Source organism: Micropterus salmoides, unplaced genomic scaffold (assembly GCF_014851395.1).
Source record: "Micropterus salmoides isolate LMB-PRFRI ecotype aquatic unplaced genomic scaffold, ASM1485139v1 Ms_hic_scaffold_17, whole genome shotgun sequence".
NCBI classification, from domain to species: domain Eukaryota; kingdom Metazoa; phylum Chordata; class Actinopteri; order Centrarchiformes; family Centrarchidae; genus Micropterus; species Micropterus salmoides.
Window position 1 is genome coordinate 8,543,781 of NW_024040817.1, and position 14,133 is coordinate 8,557,913.

Consider the following 14,133-nt stretch of genomic DNA (forward strand, 5'->3'; position numbering starts at 1 on the left):
CAGCCAAGTGCTGTCAGGATCACAGGCGTATGGTCCAAAAAATTACCAACACATGTGAGGAAAATGTAATAACTTGCAAGAAATGGATGTCTATCAAAAAAGTATCTAGAATATGACAGTATGAACAGCACTGAATATATATATATATATATATATATATATATATATATATCTCGCGTATCCCGCAAACGAGGAAGAAATTACTTGGATTTATCTTATTACGTTGAAGCCAATTATAGTTTGTTTTAGTAATTTTCCTCCGCCCATTTTAACCCTTTGTTTTTATATCACAGCAGTTAGAAATTAATTTCCTTCAAAACAAATATTATTTTTGAAAAAGAGGTGTGCCATCTACCAAAATATTGGAATCAGTCCATATAGTTTATTAGAAATATTTCTCAACAAACTGTAACAATCATTACAGTATAAAAATCTGTATTTTACAACTATTCATCTGTCAGTTTGTCCTGATGATAATATTGCTGTTGTCGAACTTCTACATTATAATTTATTCTACAATTTAATTTGTAAGGCTCTTTTAATTTACAGCTTTGATTACTGACTGATCTTGTCTTGCCTCTGTGTGTGTGTGTGTGTATCTTTAGGGACCTCGTGGTTTGCTCGGACCTAAAGGTCCTCCTGGAATCCCTGGACCTCCTGTGAGTAAAAACAATTTCAAACCACATTTCGCTGCTGTTATTTTAGCTGCATTGTTTTATCCCTCTGTGACCACTGAACACCCGCAGCACCTCCTGAAACAACTCCCTGTGACCAGATATAAAGACGGGGATATCCAGTAATCTAAATATGAACATGTAATCTTCCCACAATCACCTCAGAACAATACCAAGACACCCTGTTTCACCCAGGATGTAGGCAGCCAAGTCCCAACTATCCATTTGACGCTCAGTACACATTATGTACTAAAGTGGTTGAGTGGTTGATCTTAAAAAAGATCTACCCAGATTTAGCACTCTTACAACAGCAGAATCAGAGATATCATCTTTTTTACTCCACGCATTCTTCTTCCTTCTCAAAACCTGGCACCTACATTACCCATAATGCAAGTCAACCTACGGCAGTTTAGTTGACGATAACGGCTAATTTAGCATTAGCTGCTAACCTCAAGCTAGCATGAACTGACTACAGAGGTTCAGTAACATCACTTATTTCTAACTCCACACCCCCAGATGTTTTTTTCTTTCACACTCAAATGTTTAGTCCATAAAGTGACATCACTTGATGGACTTAATCAGACAAAAAGGCTTTATACTACTACTTACTCTGTTCCCCTTCAAGCAGCAGTGTTTAGGTGCAAATCAAAGACACACACTAGCATCATCACCTCAATCTATGATTTAATGTGAGTGTCACTGAGCGAGTCACTGGCAAGGATACTTTCAGATCCCACTGCAGTCTTAAAAAAATCTTTGGATAGAAGCCTTTACCTTAATGAGTCAGTTGTTTGTATGTGCATCTGTGTTTGCATTGTTATCCATTCTGTGAATGGCTTACATCAGTTTTGTTCAGAATTTCATTTAGTTTTTTCTGTTTCTTCTCTCTTTATCTCAGGGTGTACGAGGAAATGACGGGCCCCACGGCCCCAAGGGAAACTTGGTTAGTGTCACAAAACTTGTCTTTTGAGTAATTCTGTGATATAAGTCTCTGTTCATCATCTGTCTTTCACTCTGACCTGCTGTTTACTTTGCATTTGTCATCACTTTCTTCTATTTCTGTCTCTAAGGGTCCGCAAGGTGAGCCAGGACCTCCAGGTCAGCAGGGAACTCCAGGAACTCAGGTGAGACAGAGGACAGCTCGCCAGTATCCCATACTATACTACATACTATATATTAAGTTATTTCACTTAGTATTTATGTGCTAAAGAGCATAGACGTCCATACACATGGCAACACAAATAAAAGAAAACTCAAATGTTGTGTGTGTGTCTATTCCATACATTGATCATATGTCTCATGTGTTTGTTTATTTATTTTTTGCAGGGAATGCCAGGACCTCAGGGGGCCCTCGGACCCCCTGGAGAGAAAGTAAGATACCAATAATATATAAAGTTACTCCGCATTTAAAGTACCACAAGATACTGGAAGTTAACTTGTTAAGGGAAATAATTTCAGCATGCAACGGTTATACAATAGAATAGACCAGGCTGAACTTATTGATTTGACTTTACTAATTAATCTTCATTCCTGAAGGAGATATGTAGGAGGAAGCCCTTTGAGGTGTTCTGGATATCCATTATTTTGGTGAAACAGCGTTTGGAGCATTCTGCATCCCCAATTTGTTGTATTTGTTGTATTTTTAAAAAGACATTATATTGGAGTGACACATAATGCAGAAGCTTATTACAAAAGTGACCAGTATGAAATAAGTTTGGGAGAGACTTCTTCGAAAAATTGTGATTGTTATATTGGTTGTGGTATTTTTTAACAGTTATTGGTACATGAGAAAGTCACATATTTCATTTTCTATAATCTAATGGCAATATTATAATAATATAATAAGTCATTTTGTTATTTTCAATATAAATTGACAAATATGTTATATAATCAACCTTTTATTGTGTGCAGTTGCAGTTTTACTCAAAACATGAATTTGCTTTCTTGTATGATAGTCACATGTGAATAGTGATACCGCTCATTCTATCTGTCTGTTAAATATGAAGCTACTGCGCAGCGTCTTATTAGCTTAGCTTAGTTGAGCATAAACACTGGAAACGGGAATACAACCCACTCTGTCCAAAGATAAACAAATCCACCTACCAGCACCTCTAAAACTCACTTTTTAACACTGCCCCTGTGAAAATGGCAGCTGAAGTACCTCCGCAATTACACTGAAATTACACATCCTTCTGTCTGTCACAGAAAGAAAGCGGCTCCGGCGATTAAAACAATCTTGATCATGTAATTGTAGCATGTATCTGACCCCTGATCAGCGCAACCGTTTAGTTATAGTTCTGTGTGCGGGAGAATCAGACCTGAGTGTCGTCCATGTGTTGTTGTTAGTGGGTGAATCCTTTCAGCTTTGTAGCTACACGGTTTTTAGCATGTTGTTCTTCTAATGATGTTTAATGGCAGTAACCAAAAGGTTTAAGGTGAAATACCACCACCCTCTGGACTATCACTCACGACCACCCTGTCTCCTCCACCAGGGTCCCACAGGAAAACCAGGTCTGCCAGGAATGCCTGGAGCTGACGGCCCTCCTGTATGTTTGTCTCTCGTTTTTTCTCTCGTTTTTTCTTTGTTTCTCTAATTAAAAGTGAAGTAAGTTTAATCCACCAACACTGGGTGTCCTTCATGAGGCTTGAACTCTCTGTCTCCCCTTGTCAGGGTCACCCAGGAAAGGAGGGGCCTCCTGGCACCAAAGGAAACCAGGTGGGTGTCTGTCATGAATAACCCCATCATACCACATCCCTTCCATCTCACAAACTCAGTTCACCAACTGAATAAGACCCATAACAGAATAATCACATCTGAAAGAGTTTGATCAAATGCACATTAACATTATTAACAAATTTGTTGGAACAGTTACTTTAAGTATGTCTTTGTGGTTGTAATTGTGCATGGAAAATGACCAAACATATTTACTTAAAGCTATTTATTGTGTTTTAAACTTGTTCTTCTTTCTTTGACCTTCTCCAGGGTCCCAACGGTCCCCAGGGAGGAATCGGCTATCCTGGCCCTCGTGGCGTCAAGGTCAGTACAGTTCGTCTTGTGAAATCAACAAACAGGTTTTTTGATTGTGAGCTCAGTTTGCACAGTCTAAATGGCCTTTTCCTTTGCATGTGCAAATAAACAAAACCAACAGTGGACCTAAATATTTCTTAGGAGATCGCTGTATTGATTATGTGATGCTGTATTTGCAGGGAAGTCAAGGAATCCGTGGGCTGAAGGGCCACAAGGGAGAGAAGGTAAGAGATTCATTACAGTTTAATACTTCTGAATATACATCACTCACTCAAGAAATACGCTCTCTTAAATCACAATTACATAGTAAAGAAAGGATAATATGTACATTATTAGTTCACATACAACAGTTACTCACAATAGCAGAAGGTTAGAAAAAGCAGGACAGGTCTTTGTCTCATTTTGAGTTTAAATAACAAACAAGGTTAGGGTAGTGAAGGTGTGTATGTTGTATTTCTGTACATGTATATGCCTTTTTTCTGTCAACATTAAAACCAAATAAAAAAACAAGGTTGATATCTTTTGCTGACTGTATGTTTGTTTGCTCGTGTTTCTAGGGAGAAGATGGTTTCCCTGGAATTAAGGGAGACTTTGGTGTCAAGGGAGAGAGGGTAAGATAGACGGAGCAACTGGTGGGTTGATCAGTTCATTAATAGAATGATTAATGGATGAATCAATAATTGATTGACTGATTAATTTATTCATTGTTATTTTATATCTTTATCATATTTTCACAGTTCTTACTCTATAGAGATATTTGCGATGATTTATTGTGATGGTTTTGCTTTGTACTGCTCACAGGGTGAGCTTGGAGTATCAGGGCCCAGAGGAGAGGACGGTCCAGAGGGGCCAAAGGGTCGCGTCGGACCCCCTGGTGAGATCGGACCAATTGGACTAGTTGGAGAGAAGGTACAACCTGTTCAATCAGGACAAGATTACATGACTGTGTCTTAGTAACATGAGATAGGTTACTAGTATTCTTCCATAATTTCATTCTTTATGTATTATTCATCAAAGTCTTCTGAAACTGGATTTTAGGTTTTTACTTTGCAAATGCTGATATTTTTCACTTTCTTAAGGCCTCCTCTCTGAGGATACATTAGGCAGGAAATATCATTATGCTGCCCTCTTGTGGTTGTACACGGACTTGAGTGGAACGTGATATTTAAACATGACATTTACAGTGTTTTGTAATTATATCACACATATCTTAATGAAACATCTCATTTTCATACAAGTGTCATTATTTTCTGTTGTATTTTTGTGTGAGTGTGTCTAAACATTTGAGTTTCTCTGAGACATTTTGCCACACATTTTATTCCATGTTAATATGACTGTAGCACACCTGAGCACAATATCAGCTAATTCTCATTTACCCTTCATATTATGGCAAATATTTCTGAATTTGAACAAATCATCACCGGCTTGTAATACAATTTCTTGTCTAGCAAGTTGGTAATACTTAAACACAGTTACAGATGTTATGACCCATTCAAGTTAAGGGATTATGTTTAATGACATCACCATGTGATTTCAGGGTAAACTTGGAGTACCTGGACTTCCTGGATATCCTGGAAGACAAGGACCCAAGGTAAGAGAAACACACATACAGCATTTATCATCCTCTCTGACTCATTTATTCATCTAGTGATCATTAGGTCTCTGTATGGTGAGAAACTGTGCTGATGTTTTTAGGGATCTCTTGGATTCCCCGGATTCCCTGGCTCAAATGGCGAGAAAGGAACAAGGGTAAGTCGATCTGCGGAAGATTTTCTGTCTCAAGTCAGACTATTCAGCTCCTTAAAGCTGTAAATAATGCGTGATTAAAGAAGTGATCAAGTGAGATGGACTGATGTAGCTGGTTAATTATCTCTACACAGAAAAGCTAGACTGAAAGATTCTGTAGATTAAGTTATAAAGTCAGTGATGTGCTGTTCACTTCTGTCTTACAAGTCTGCAATTGTTTGTTTGTTTTTTCAGGGTCTTAGTGGCAAATTAGGGCCAAGAGGACAAAGAGGACCAACGGTACCATTTCACATTTATTCATTCATCCTTTTAGACAGTTTGTAAAAGCTTTTCTTCTCAGACGATGATGGTGTTTCACCTTTGTTGCACCCAAGCTGTTGAGCACAGATGGGCAAAAACTGTTTTGTCTGCTCATGGTATTAAAGAGTAACTTAGCACCAGGGGGAAAAGCAGAGTTTTACTGCCCTCTCTGGTAGAAAGCTTAAAGCATGTTTTTTAAAGCATGTTTCACACTTACAAGTTGGTTGTGGTCAGAAATGTGCTTTGTTGCACCTGTAACCACAACCAACAGTGCTGTCACATGGTCCTGTGTACTTCACTGCAGCAAGGTGTGAAGTTAAACATTTTCATGCGGTGTTGTTATGATTCTTTAAGCTCTGATTTAAAACTCATTTAACACCACCGATATCACAGATAGCATCATTTTTGCATTGTTTCTGACAAATGAAGGCTTTTTGCTAATTGTGCTAACTGTTCGTGTCCATCAGGGCCCCAGAGGGCAGAGAGGACCGAGGGGCTCGACCGGGAAACCCGGAGCGAAGGTTTGTCTGCACAGCGAATCTATCCAGATTGTACTGAGGAGCTTTGCAAGTGCCAGTATTACGATTTTGATGATTATTATTGTTGTTGATGGTCATGTTTTGTCATTGTTATGATATCTGTCGTTATTATTAAATATTCCTACTGATGAAACCAAATCTTCAAAGCGCATGTGTGTGACCCACAAGCGTGGTCTGTTTCCACGCACGTAAATATGTGCAACCTTGCTGTTGGGCATGCCGTCGAGACAGTGGCTGATCGTCAGCAATATCAAAAAATAAATCATTATTAGTCTAGCAGAATACGCTACCGCTGATATCTTAAATAAAAATGGCATAATATAGTATTTCAACTTGCTCCTTACCTCCTTCAGTACACATGGACTGAGTAGTGGTGCAATATAAAATGACTCTGTAGTGGAAGTATTATTTGTATTAGTCTATCAGGATACACAACCCCTGAAATGATGTTATAATAATCGAAAAACAGAAGATGTCATAATACTGTGAGAGTTATAACTTTATGGGACTGGAAAAGGGAACACATAAGGTAGCATTTTTCGATAGGGAAGAGCGACTCGATAGACTCTGCTATCGATTTACATCAACAAGCCAGCATATATCGTTAGATATATATATACACAGTATTTTGATATTTCAGACAAAATGATTTCCTATTGGATCATCCTCCATCCTCTCCTATTGATTCATTCATATTTTGCTTTAGATCTTTGCATCAAAATTAGAGTGAAATCCATCCCAAGGAGCAAGAAATATTAAAGAACAATAACTTGTGATCCAAAACATTTATCATTGACTGTGTTGTTGTTGTTTATTTATTGTTGCCTGTTAGGGAACTTCAGGAAGTGATGGTCCTCCTGGTCCTCTTGGAGAGAGGGTGAGTGCTTAATTTCCATTACAGGAAAGCATGTCCTGCTGGGTTGCACGTTGTCAGAGCTCACATACACTGAATGGCTCTACTGGGTATTCTTGTATGTTCTCATTACCATATGTTATGTTGTCTCACCAGGGATTGCCCGGGCCTCAGGGAGCCAATGGTTTCCCCGGACCGAAGGGACCTCCTGTAAGAAAATGTTTTGATATCAGACTGATTGTTGATACTGTATATATTCACTTCATTAGCAAATTGTTGTACATTGTTCCTACATGGTCTTGGTTTTGGTTTGATGTTCCCTCTTGTAGGGAGTTAGGGATTTAATTCATATATGATGGTTGATTAATGTTTCCTGGCAGGGACCACCAGGAAAAGACGGGCTGCCTGGACACCCTGGGCAGAGAGGAGAAGTTGTAAGTTGTATTTTTTACTGGTTCAATGATATTAAGACTTTTACCCTGAATCAAGTCATGGCTTTCTTTTAGGATGCATGCACTCAAAAAACAAACCTGATGAAGGTCGAAGAGACCAAAATATCATAACTTAGTAAATATAACAGGAGTGGAACAGACAGAGTGGGAGTTTATTTATTTTTATTAATTGAGTCACCAGTACCTTTTTATACTGTGGAAAAAATATATGAAAAATTTACACAATTTTCTGTTGATTTTATAAATCAGAAATAATTTGTTGACACCTTTTTGGAGGTGGGCTGGATTAAAAGAGACATCAGTCGTAGTTGGTTCAATCTTAGTTTACCCCAGTTATGTACCTAAACGAGCCTTCTTTAAATATCTATTGTATCTACAGTAAACCTTAAAAGTGTACAGCTTTTGCTGATCATGTGGTTAGTGAAGATGAAGGAGCCACTATTAGCACTGTTCACTCGAAGATTTATTTATGACTGAGTAAACTGAGTATTAGTGAAGTTATCAGTAAAGTTGATCTGCACAGGAATGGTTGGATTTATTTCTGGCCTTGTTCCCTCTCCAGCTGTGACCCTTAAACCAGCTGTTCACATTATTGTGTCATGTACTACAGACTGGATCATTATTTTCTATCCGCGCATCAACAGTTGTTTCTTTTTCACTTACTCTGTATTCATGAAGCTCAGATTGGGATAGAGAGCTGAGTTTGTCTGGATAACACACATTATGATGCATCAGCATGAACAAGGTTCAGTATTTTGAAGATTTCTTGTTAACTGAATTTCTCCCCTCCAGGGTTTCCAAGGTAAAATGGGTCCACCTGGGCCTCCCGGAGTCGTTGGACCTCAGGTGAGTTTTCCTCAAGATAGTACATAATGTTCTCAATACTGATCACATGAGTTTTAATAACAACAAACACTCTTTTCAATTATCTGCCCCCCTCTGTCCCCTCTTACCTTCTTGGCACTTTATTTCCTCTCCCAACATCTTCTTGCCCTCTCCGTCTCCCTCCTCTCAGGGTCCATCAGGAGAAACCGGCCCCATGGGCGAGCGCGGCCACCCCGGACCCCCAGGTCCTCCTGGAGAGCAGGGACTTTCTGGTCCCTCAGGGAAAGAGGGCACCAAGGGAGACCCTGGACCCCCCGGAGGCCCCGGCAAAGATGGGCCCCCAGGATTGAGAGGCTTCCCTGGAGAGAGAGGACTGCCTGGAACCCCTGTGAGTACGACCAAGAGATTTACTGCATAGATCACCAGGCAGATACTGTTAGCTGCCAGTTGTTTTAAGACACCATTTTTAAGCTTATATTGATCCCTTTGATCGCAGTAGATTTACCTTTGGATAAAAGTAATAAAAAGATCTGAGCTGAAGGTTTATTGATTAATCCCTTCTTGCCTTTTTCTTCCAGGGAGGTGGAGGACTGAAGGGAAGTGAAGGACCTGCCGGACCTCCTGGACCTGCTGTACGTTTCATTTTCTTAGCACCCTAACTCAATTTACTCAATTTATGGAAAGAAAAAATACATCTACATTTGTATCTGGCTACAGTTCACTTTGTGGGTTTTAATATTTCAAACATCTGAATATTTCATTATAGGATGTGATTATGAAATTGTTTCATTCTGTAATAATAGTATATTTCAATCCATTGAACTTAAGAATCAAGCATTAATTAATGAATACCTGTTGTAATCGGTACTATCTTTATGTTTTGTACCTTTCTAGGGGTCTCCTGGTGAGAGGGGACAAGCTGGTACTGCTGGACCTGTTGGACCTCCTGGCAGACCGGGCCCTCAGGGGCCTCCTGGGCCCGCTGGAGAGAAGGGAGTTCCTGTGAGTATTCTGGAGAATTTTGTCAAATCTGCAGTAGTGCATTGTCCATCCTGTCAAAGACAAAATATAAACTATTAATTCTCTTCTTAAGGGCGAGAAAGGCCCTATTGGCCCGGCAGGTCGTGATGGCGTGCAGGGTCCCGTGGGTCTACCTGGCCCTGCCGGATCACCTGGAGTACCTGGAGAGGACGGAGACAAGGCCAGTAACTCTTAAAGTCTCTTAAAGTCTTCACACCAACACGTCCCTTTAAAAATCATCCAGAATAATGTGTCATAAAGTCTAGTACGGTGAAATATGGTTATGGAGTTGAGCATCCTCCCTGCTTTTGTCAGGGGTGACGGTCATTTATTTAAAAGCTTTGTTTCAAACGTGTCTTTGCTGTAACGTCATGTTTGTTTGTCAATGCAGGGTGAGGTTGGAGAGCACGGTCAGAAGGGCGCCAAGGGAGCTAAAGGAGAGCATGTGAGTGATGCTGACTCAGATTAAAATTTATATCTGCTTAGAAATTATCAGAATTTAACTTGTGTGAGTGAAAATTGTCCAACGATGCTGTTTCTCTGCCGTTTCTCTGCCGTTTTGTTGTCTTGTTTATTGTTAATATGCTTGTTTTTTGTTTGTTGGCAGGGTCCTCCTGGTCCACCCGGGCCAATGGGTCCTGTCGGTCAGCCTGGTCCTGCTGTAAGTACAAACTTTAACTCTTTGAAAACAGAATCAGACAGTTTGCAGCCCATTGGTTGTACTTGTTCCCGATTTTATGAAAGTTTGATTTCATTTGGTGCTAGTTGAGTTTGTGTGTATTCCTGTCCAGATATGTCTAGTCACTACAAACTCAGTCCTTCTTACTAACAAAGCAGGTTATAAAAGACGTAAGAGGCAGATAATGTTCCTAAGAAAACCACAATTGTGTTGTATGATACAGGAGCTAGCAATATTATGAGCAAAATGGAAATTTAATTACACAAACACTACACCGATTATTACTGTAAAGATGAGACGCTCAGACATTGAAAATTCAACCATGAGTAAATTATCTTATGACTTTATTTCGGTTTTTCTTCTTCTGTGGTGCAGGGTGCTGATGGAGAGCTTGGACTGAGGGGCCAGCAGGGGCCTTTTGGAGCTAAAGGTGATGAAGGAACTCGAGGATTCCCAGGAGCCCCAGGACCCATCGGACTGCAGGTAAAAGAAAAGCCACAATAGTCACTTCAGATTCACTGTTAAATCTTTATTTTAGTTATTTAGATATAGTTTTGAGCTACACTTTTGTGCTAAGTGCTTAAGTGTAAGTGCTAAACTAATTATTTGTGTAACTTTCACCTCCCTCCTGCAGGGATTGCCGGGACCACCAGGTGAGAAGGGAGAGACGGGAGATGTCGGTCCTCTGGTGAGTTTCAGTTTTTACTTCAGTGACTTATTTTATGAAATCATAAATGATGATAAAAGCCTGAGTCTGTTTATGTTTCCAGGGTCCTCCAGGCCCCCCAGGACCCCGTGGCCCTGCTGGACCTAACGGTGCTGATGTGAGTGTCCACAGCTATTATTTTTAAAATAACCACAATATGTAAATTACATGGGTTACACCACAAATAGCTGTTACTGTACTACTGCAACATGGACTGTTAGGTAGGTAAGTAAAAGCGTGCTGATAATAACTTTTTTCTTTTTGTCTGAATTGTTTTTGTGTGTGTTTTTCAGGGTCCTCAAGGTCCTCCAGGAGGTATAGGTAATCCTGGACCTATTGGAGAGAAGGTGCAAAGATAACGATTGTTTTTGCCAACATTGAAGCAATATTTTGAGTATGATGGTGTCCAAAGAAAACAAAAAAAAAAACTAAAAGTTATACTGTTCGCTCCACAGGGTGAGCCCGGTGAGGGCGGACCACCTGGAATCGGAGGGGAGCCTGGAAAGAAGGTGAGCGTCTGACTCTCTCTAACACGTTGTGGGTTGAGATATCAGGACGTTGTGCCTTTACAGACTGGTAAACAGCCTCCACGAGTTAACAAAGAGTTCTGTACTCCTGTTGTCAGGGTCCTCGTGGAGAGCGCGGAGAGAAGGGAGAGGCCGGACAACCTGGAACTGCTGGACCTGCTGGAGGCCGTGGACGACCTGGAGACGACGGACCCAAAGGAAACCCTGTATGACTCCCACAATCACATGCACACAAACACACACCCAATGACGTGGCCACGCAGATCAGTGACTATTTTAGATTCTACTTGATAAGGAAGAAGTGTTTTTCTCTCTAAATTCTTCTTCCTCCTATTTTCATTTCCATAAATTCAGAGGACATTTTGATCTCTGATGTTTTGAGTTTTGTTTTTGTCTCTGACTTCAGGGTCCTGTTGGTTTCCCTGGTGATCCTGGTCCCTCCGGTGAGGTTGGACCCAGAGTGAGTATCTATGTTTTTTAAATTCATGTCAGGATCTAATTAAAACTTCATATCAGCAATATATTCTGTTAGATATCAAAGCCATGTTGCATGTGGCTGCACGGCTGCTAACGGTTCAGTCCAGCTTACAATTTTCGCTTAACTGAACAAGAAGAAAATCCACTAACCCTGATCTGCTTTACTTCAGGGTCAAGACGGTGCCAAAGGAGAGAGAGGAGAAGACGGTGAAGCAGGAGAATCTGTAAGTCAAAAGATGCAACGATAAAGATATTTTATTTTATTTAAAATATGGCTCCGTGTCCTCAGTCTGCTCTCTCTGCCACCTTTTGCAGGGATCTCCTGGACCTCCTGGTGAGAACGGACCTCCTGGCCCCCCTGGAAAGAGGGTAAGGTCACCATCCTTAATACTGAGTCACCTGGTCCCACCAAGTAGTGTTTGGATCAGCACAATGGCAGTCATGCATGCATTTCTCCATCATCCATACATGTACTAAATAGGATGTGGTAAATGTTGTAGCAAAGAGCACGTTCCAGCACGTCAACCTGTGTTGTGTGCTTCGAGAAGGAAACATTTTACTTATAAGTGCTTTGTAGTCCAGCATCAGTGCTGCAGTAAGATGGTCCAGGCAGTTGTGTTCAATAGATTGGCCTATATGTGATATACAGTGACATGACTATCTTTGTTGCTGTATGTATTTGATGAAATTGTGGAATTTGAAATGCCAGAATATATTTTGTTTTGTTTCGCTGATTCTAATGTTAATGTTTTATTTTCCAGGGTCCTGCTGGAACAAGAGGACCAGAGGGACGTCAGGGAGAGAAGGGAACTAAGGTGAGTCCAGAGATCCCTGTGGTTCTGCATAGATAAGGTTCAGTCTAAACTCATAGCAAACAATACAAAAATGGTACCAGCCAACCCGCTGTCTCACATCCCGGTGATGATAAATTCTATTAATGATCACAGGATGAGTGCTTTTATTTTGAAAAACATTTGCAACCTGAACGTATTTCTCCTCTTTCTCTGTGATGTTTTCTCTTCCACTTCTCATCCCATTTGCCTTTCTTAGGGATTGTGATACACAAATTATACTGGTACATAACACAGGAAATAACTTCTTAAAACATTTATAATCATCTTTCTTGTCATCATTTACAGGGAGACCCAGGTGCTGTCGGCCCCCCAGGTAAAACCGGCCCCGTCGGACCCCAGGGTTCACCAGGAAAACCAGGAACAGAAGGTCTTCGAGGACTCCCGGGATCAGTGGTCAGTAAAGATTTTGATTTATTTTTCTATTTGTTAATGTGACCATTAGACAAAACAATATGTCATGAGGAACCATTGATATGTTTCTGTTATATGTTGCTTGGTGCGTTGTGTAATAAATGTGTCCTAACTGTGTTTCAGGGTGAGCAAGGATCTCCAGGACTTGCAGGGCAGAAAGGACCACCTGGACCTATTGTAAGATAACAACGCCTTTTTATTTTCATCTCTGCCATCCTCTCTCTCTCGTCATCTCCTGTTTTTCCTGTCTTTCCTCAACCATCTCCCTCCTCTCCTCCTGCAGGGACCTCCTGGTTTGCTTGGTCTGCGTGGAGACCCCGGTGCCAAGGGAGAGAAGGGACACCCAGGTCTTATCGGTCTCATTGGACCCCCAGGAGAGCAGGGAGAGAAGGGAGACAGAGGTCTGCCAGGGCCTCAGGGATCCGCTGGATCAAAGGGAGAGACTGTAAGTCTGACATCTTTCCCATGTGTTAGAGAAGAGAAGCTCAACCACCGTTATCCACATTCATTTTGAAAATAATGAAAACTGTTCTCACGTTAGACGCGTCTCATGTTTTATTACAGGGAATGTCTGGAGCCACCGGACCCTTCGGCCCTGCTGGTCCTCCTGGTCTGCCTGTGAGTGCCTGTACTGCTTTATCCCAAGAACATCTCTTTGCTCACATCCCCAGATGTTATTAAGTACCATAGTAATTAGTGAAAACAGTAAAAGGCTTAAAGTTGGTCACTAAACTAATTAAACTAACGTGTCATATCTTTCACAGGGTCCTCAAGGTGTAAAAGGAGCTAAGGGTTCTTCTGTGAGTATACCCCAACATTGTTTGTACCACAATAAAAGAAGAAAATTGTTGCATTGACTAGTATCTGATGCAGTAATGTGTCTTGAATCTTTCCCCCTCCTGCTGTGTTTAGGGAGGAGCTGGTCCAAAAGGAGAAAAGGGTGTACAGGGACCTCCCGGACTTCCTGTAAGTACTTCACCTTTCTTTGTGAAAGAAAGAAATTAGTAATTTATATTCTTCCCTGCTCTCTCATTGCACCCGA

General features: G+C 40.7%; 1 protein-coding gene across 5 annotated transcripts in view; it reads left to right on the forward strand.

The window, feature by feature from the left end:
- The window catches only part of col11a2 (collagen, type XI, alpha 2), a 50,646-nt gene that overhangs the window by 30,226 nt on the left and 6,287 nt on the right, over positions 1-14,133 (forward strand). For all 5 annotated transcript variants that reach the window (XM_038725328.1, XM_038725329.1, XM_038725330.1 and 2 more), the window contains 40 exons: positions 606-659; positions 1,573-1,617; positions 1,745-1,798; positions 2,001-2,045; positions 3,167-3,220; positions 3,346-3,390; positions 3,658-3,711; positions 3,882-3,926; positions 4,260-4,313; positions 4,504-4,611; positions 5,240-5,293; positions 5,398-5,451; positions 5,683-5,727; positions 6,216-6,269; positions 7,120-7,164; positions 7,297-7,350; positions 7,521-7,574; positions 8,385-8,438; positions 8,608-8,805; positions 8,996-9,049; positions 9,312-9,419; positions 9,511-9,618; positions 9,829-9,882; positions 10,045-10,098; positions 10,492-10,599; positions 10,751-10,804; positions 10,887-10,940; positions 11,116-11,169; positions 11,278-11,331; positions 11,448-11,555; positions 11,756-11,809; positions 11,997-12,050; positions 12,142-12,195; positions 12,588-12,641; positions 12,966-13,073; positions 13,215-13,268; positions 13,375-13,536; positions 13,656-13,709; positions 13,856-13,891; positions 14,004-14,057. In XM_038725328.1, coding sequence (XP_038581256.1) covers positions 606-659; positions 1,573-1,617; positions 1,745-1,798; positions 2,001-2,045; positions 3,167-3,220; positions 3,346-3,390; positions 3,658-3,711; positions 3,882-3,926; positions 4,260-4,313; positions 4,504-4,611; positions 5,240-5,293; positions 5,398-5,451; positions 5,683-5,727; positions 6,216-6,269; positions 7,120-7,164; positions 7,297-7,350; positions 7,521-7,574; positions 8,385-8,438; positions 8,608-8,805; positions 8,996-9,049; positions 9,312-9,419; positions 9,511-9,618; positions 9,829-9,882; positions 10,045-10,098; positions 10,492-10,599; positions 10,751-10,804; positions 10,887-10,940; positions 11,116-11,169; positions 11,278-11,331; positions 11,448-11,555; positions 11,756-11,809; positions 11,997-12,050; positions 12,142-12,195; positions 12,588-12,641; positions 12,966-13,073; positions 13,215-13,268; positions 13,375-13,536; positions 13,656-13,709; positions 13,856-13,891; positions 14,004-14,057 — 2,664 coding nt within the window. The remainder of the gene's footprint in view (positions 1-605; positions 660-1,572; positions 1,618-1,744; positions 1,799-2,000; positions 2,046-3,166; positions 3,221-3,345; positions 3,391-3,657; positions 3,712-3,881; positions 3,927-4,259; positions 4,314-4,503; positions 4,612-5,239; positions 5,294-5,397; positions 5,452-5,682; positions 5,728-6,215; positions 6,270-7,119; positions 7,165-7,296; positions 7,351-7,520; positions 7,575-8,384; positions 8,439-8,607; positions 8,806-8,995; positions 9,050-9,311; positions 9,420-9,510; positions 9,619-9,828; positions 9,883-10,044; positions 10,099-10,491; positions 10,600-10,750; positions 10,805-10,886; positions 10,941-11,115; positions 11,170-11,277; positions 11,332-11,447; positions 11,556-11,755; positions 11,810-11,996; positions 12,051-12,141; positions 12,196-12,587; positions 12,642-12,965; positions 13,074-13,214; positions 13,269-13,374; positions 13,537-13,655; positions 13,710-13,855; positions 13,892-14,003; positions 14,058-14,133) is intronic.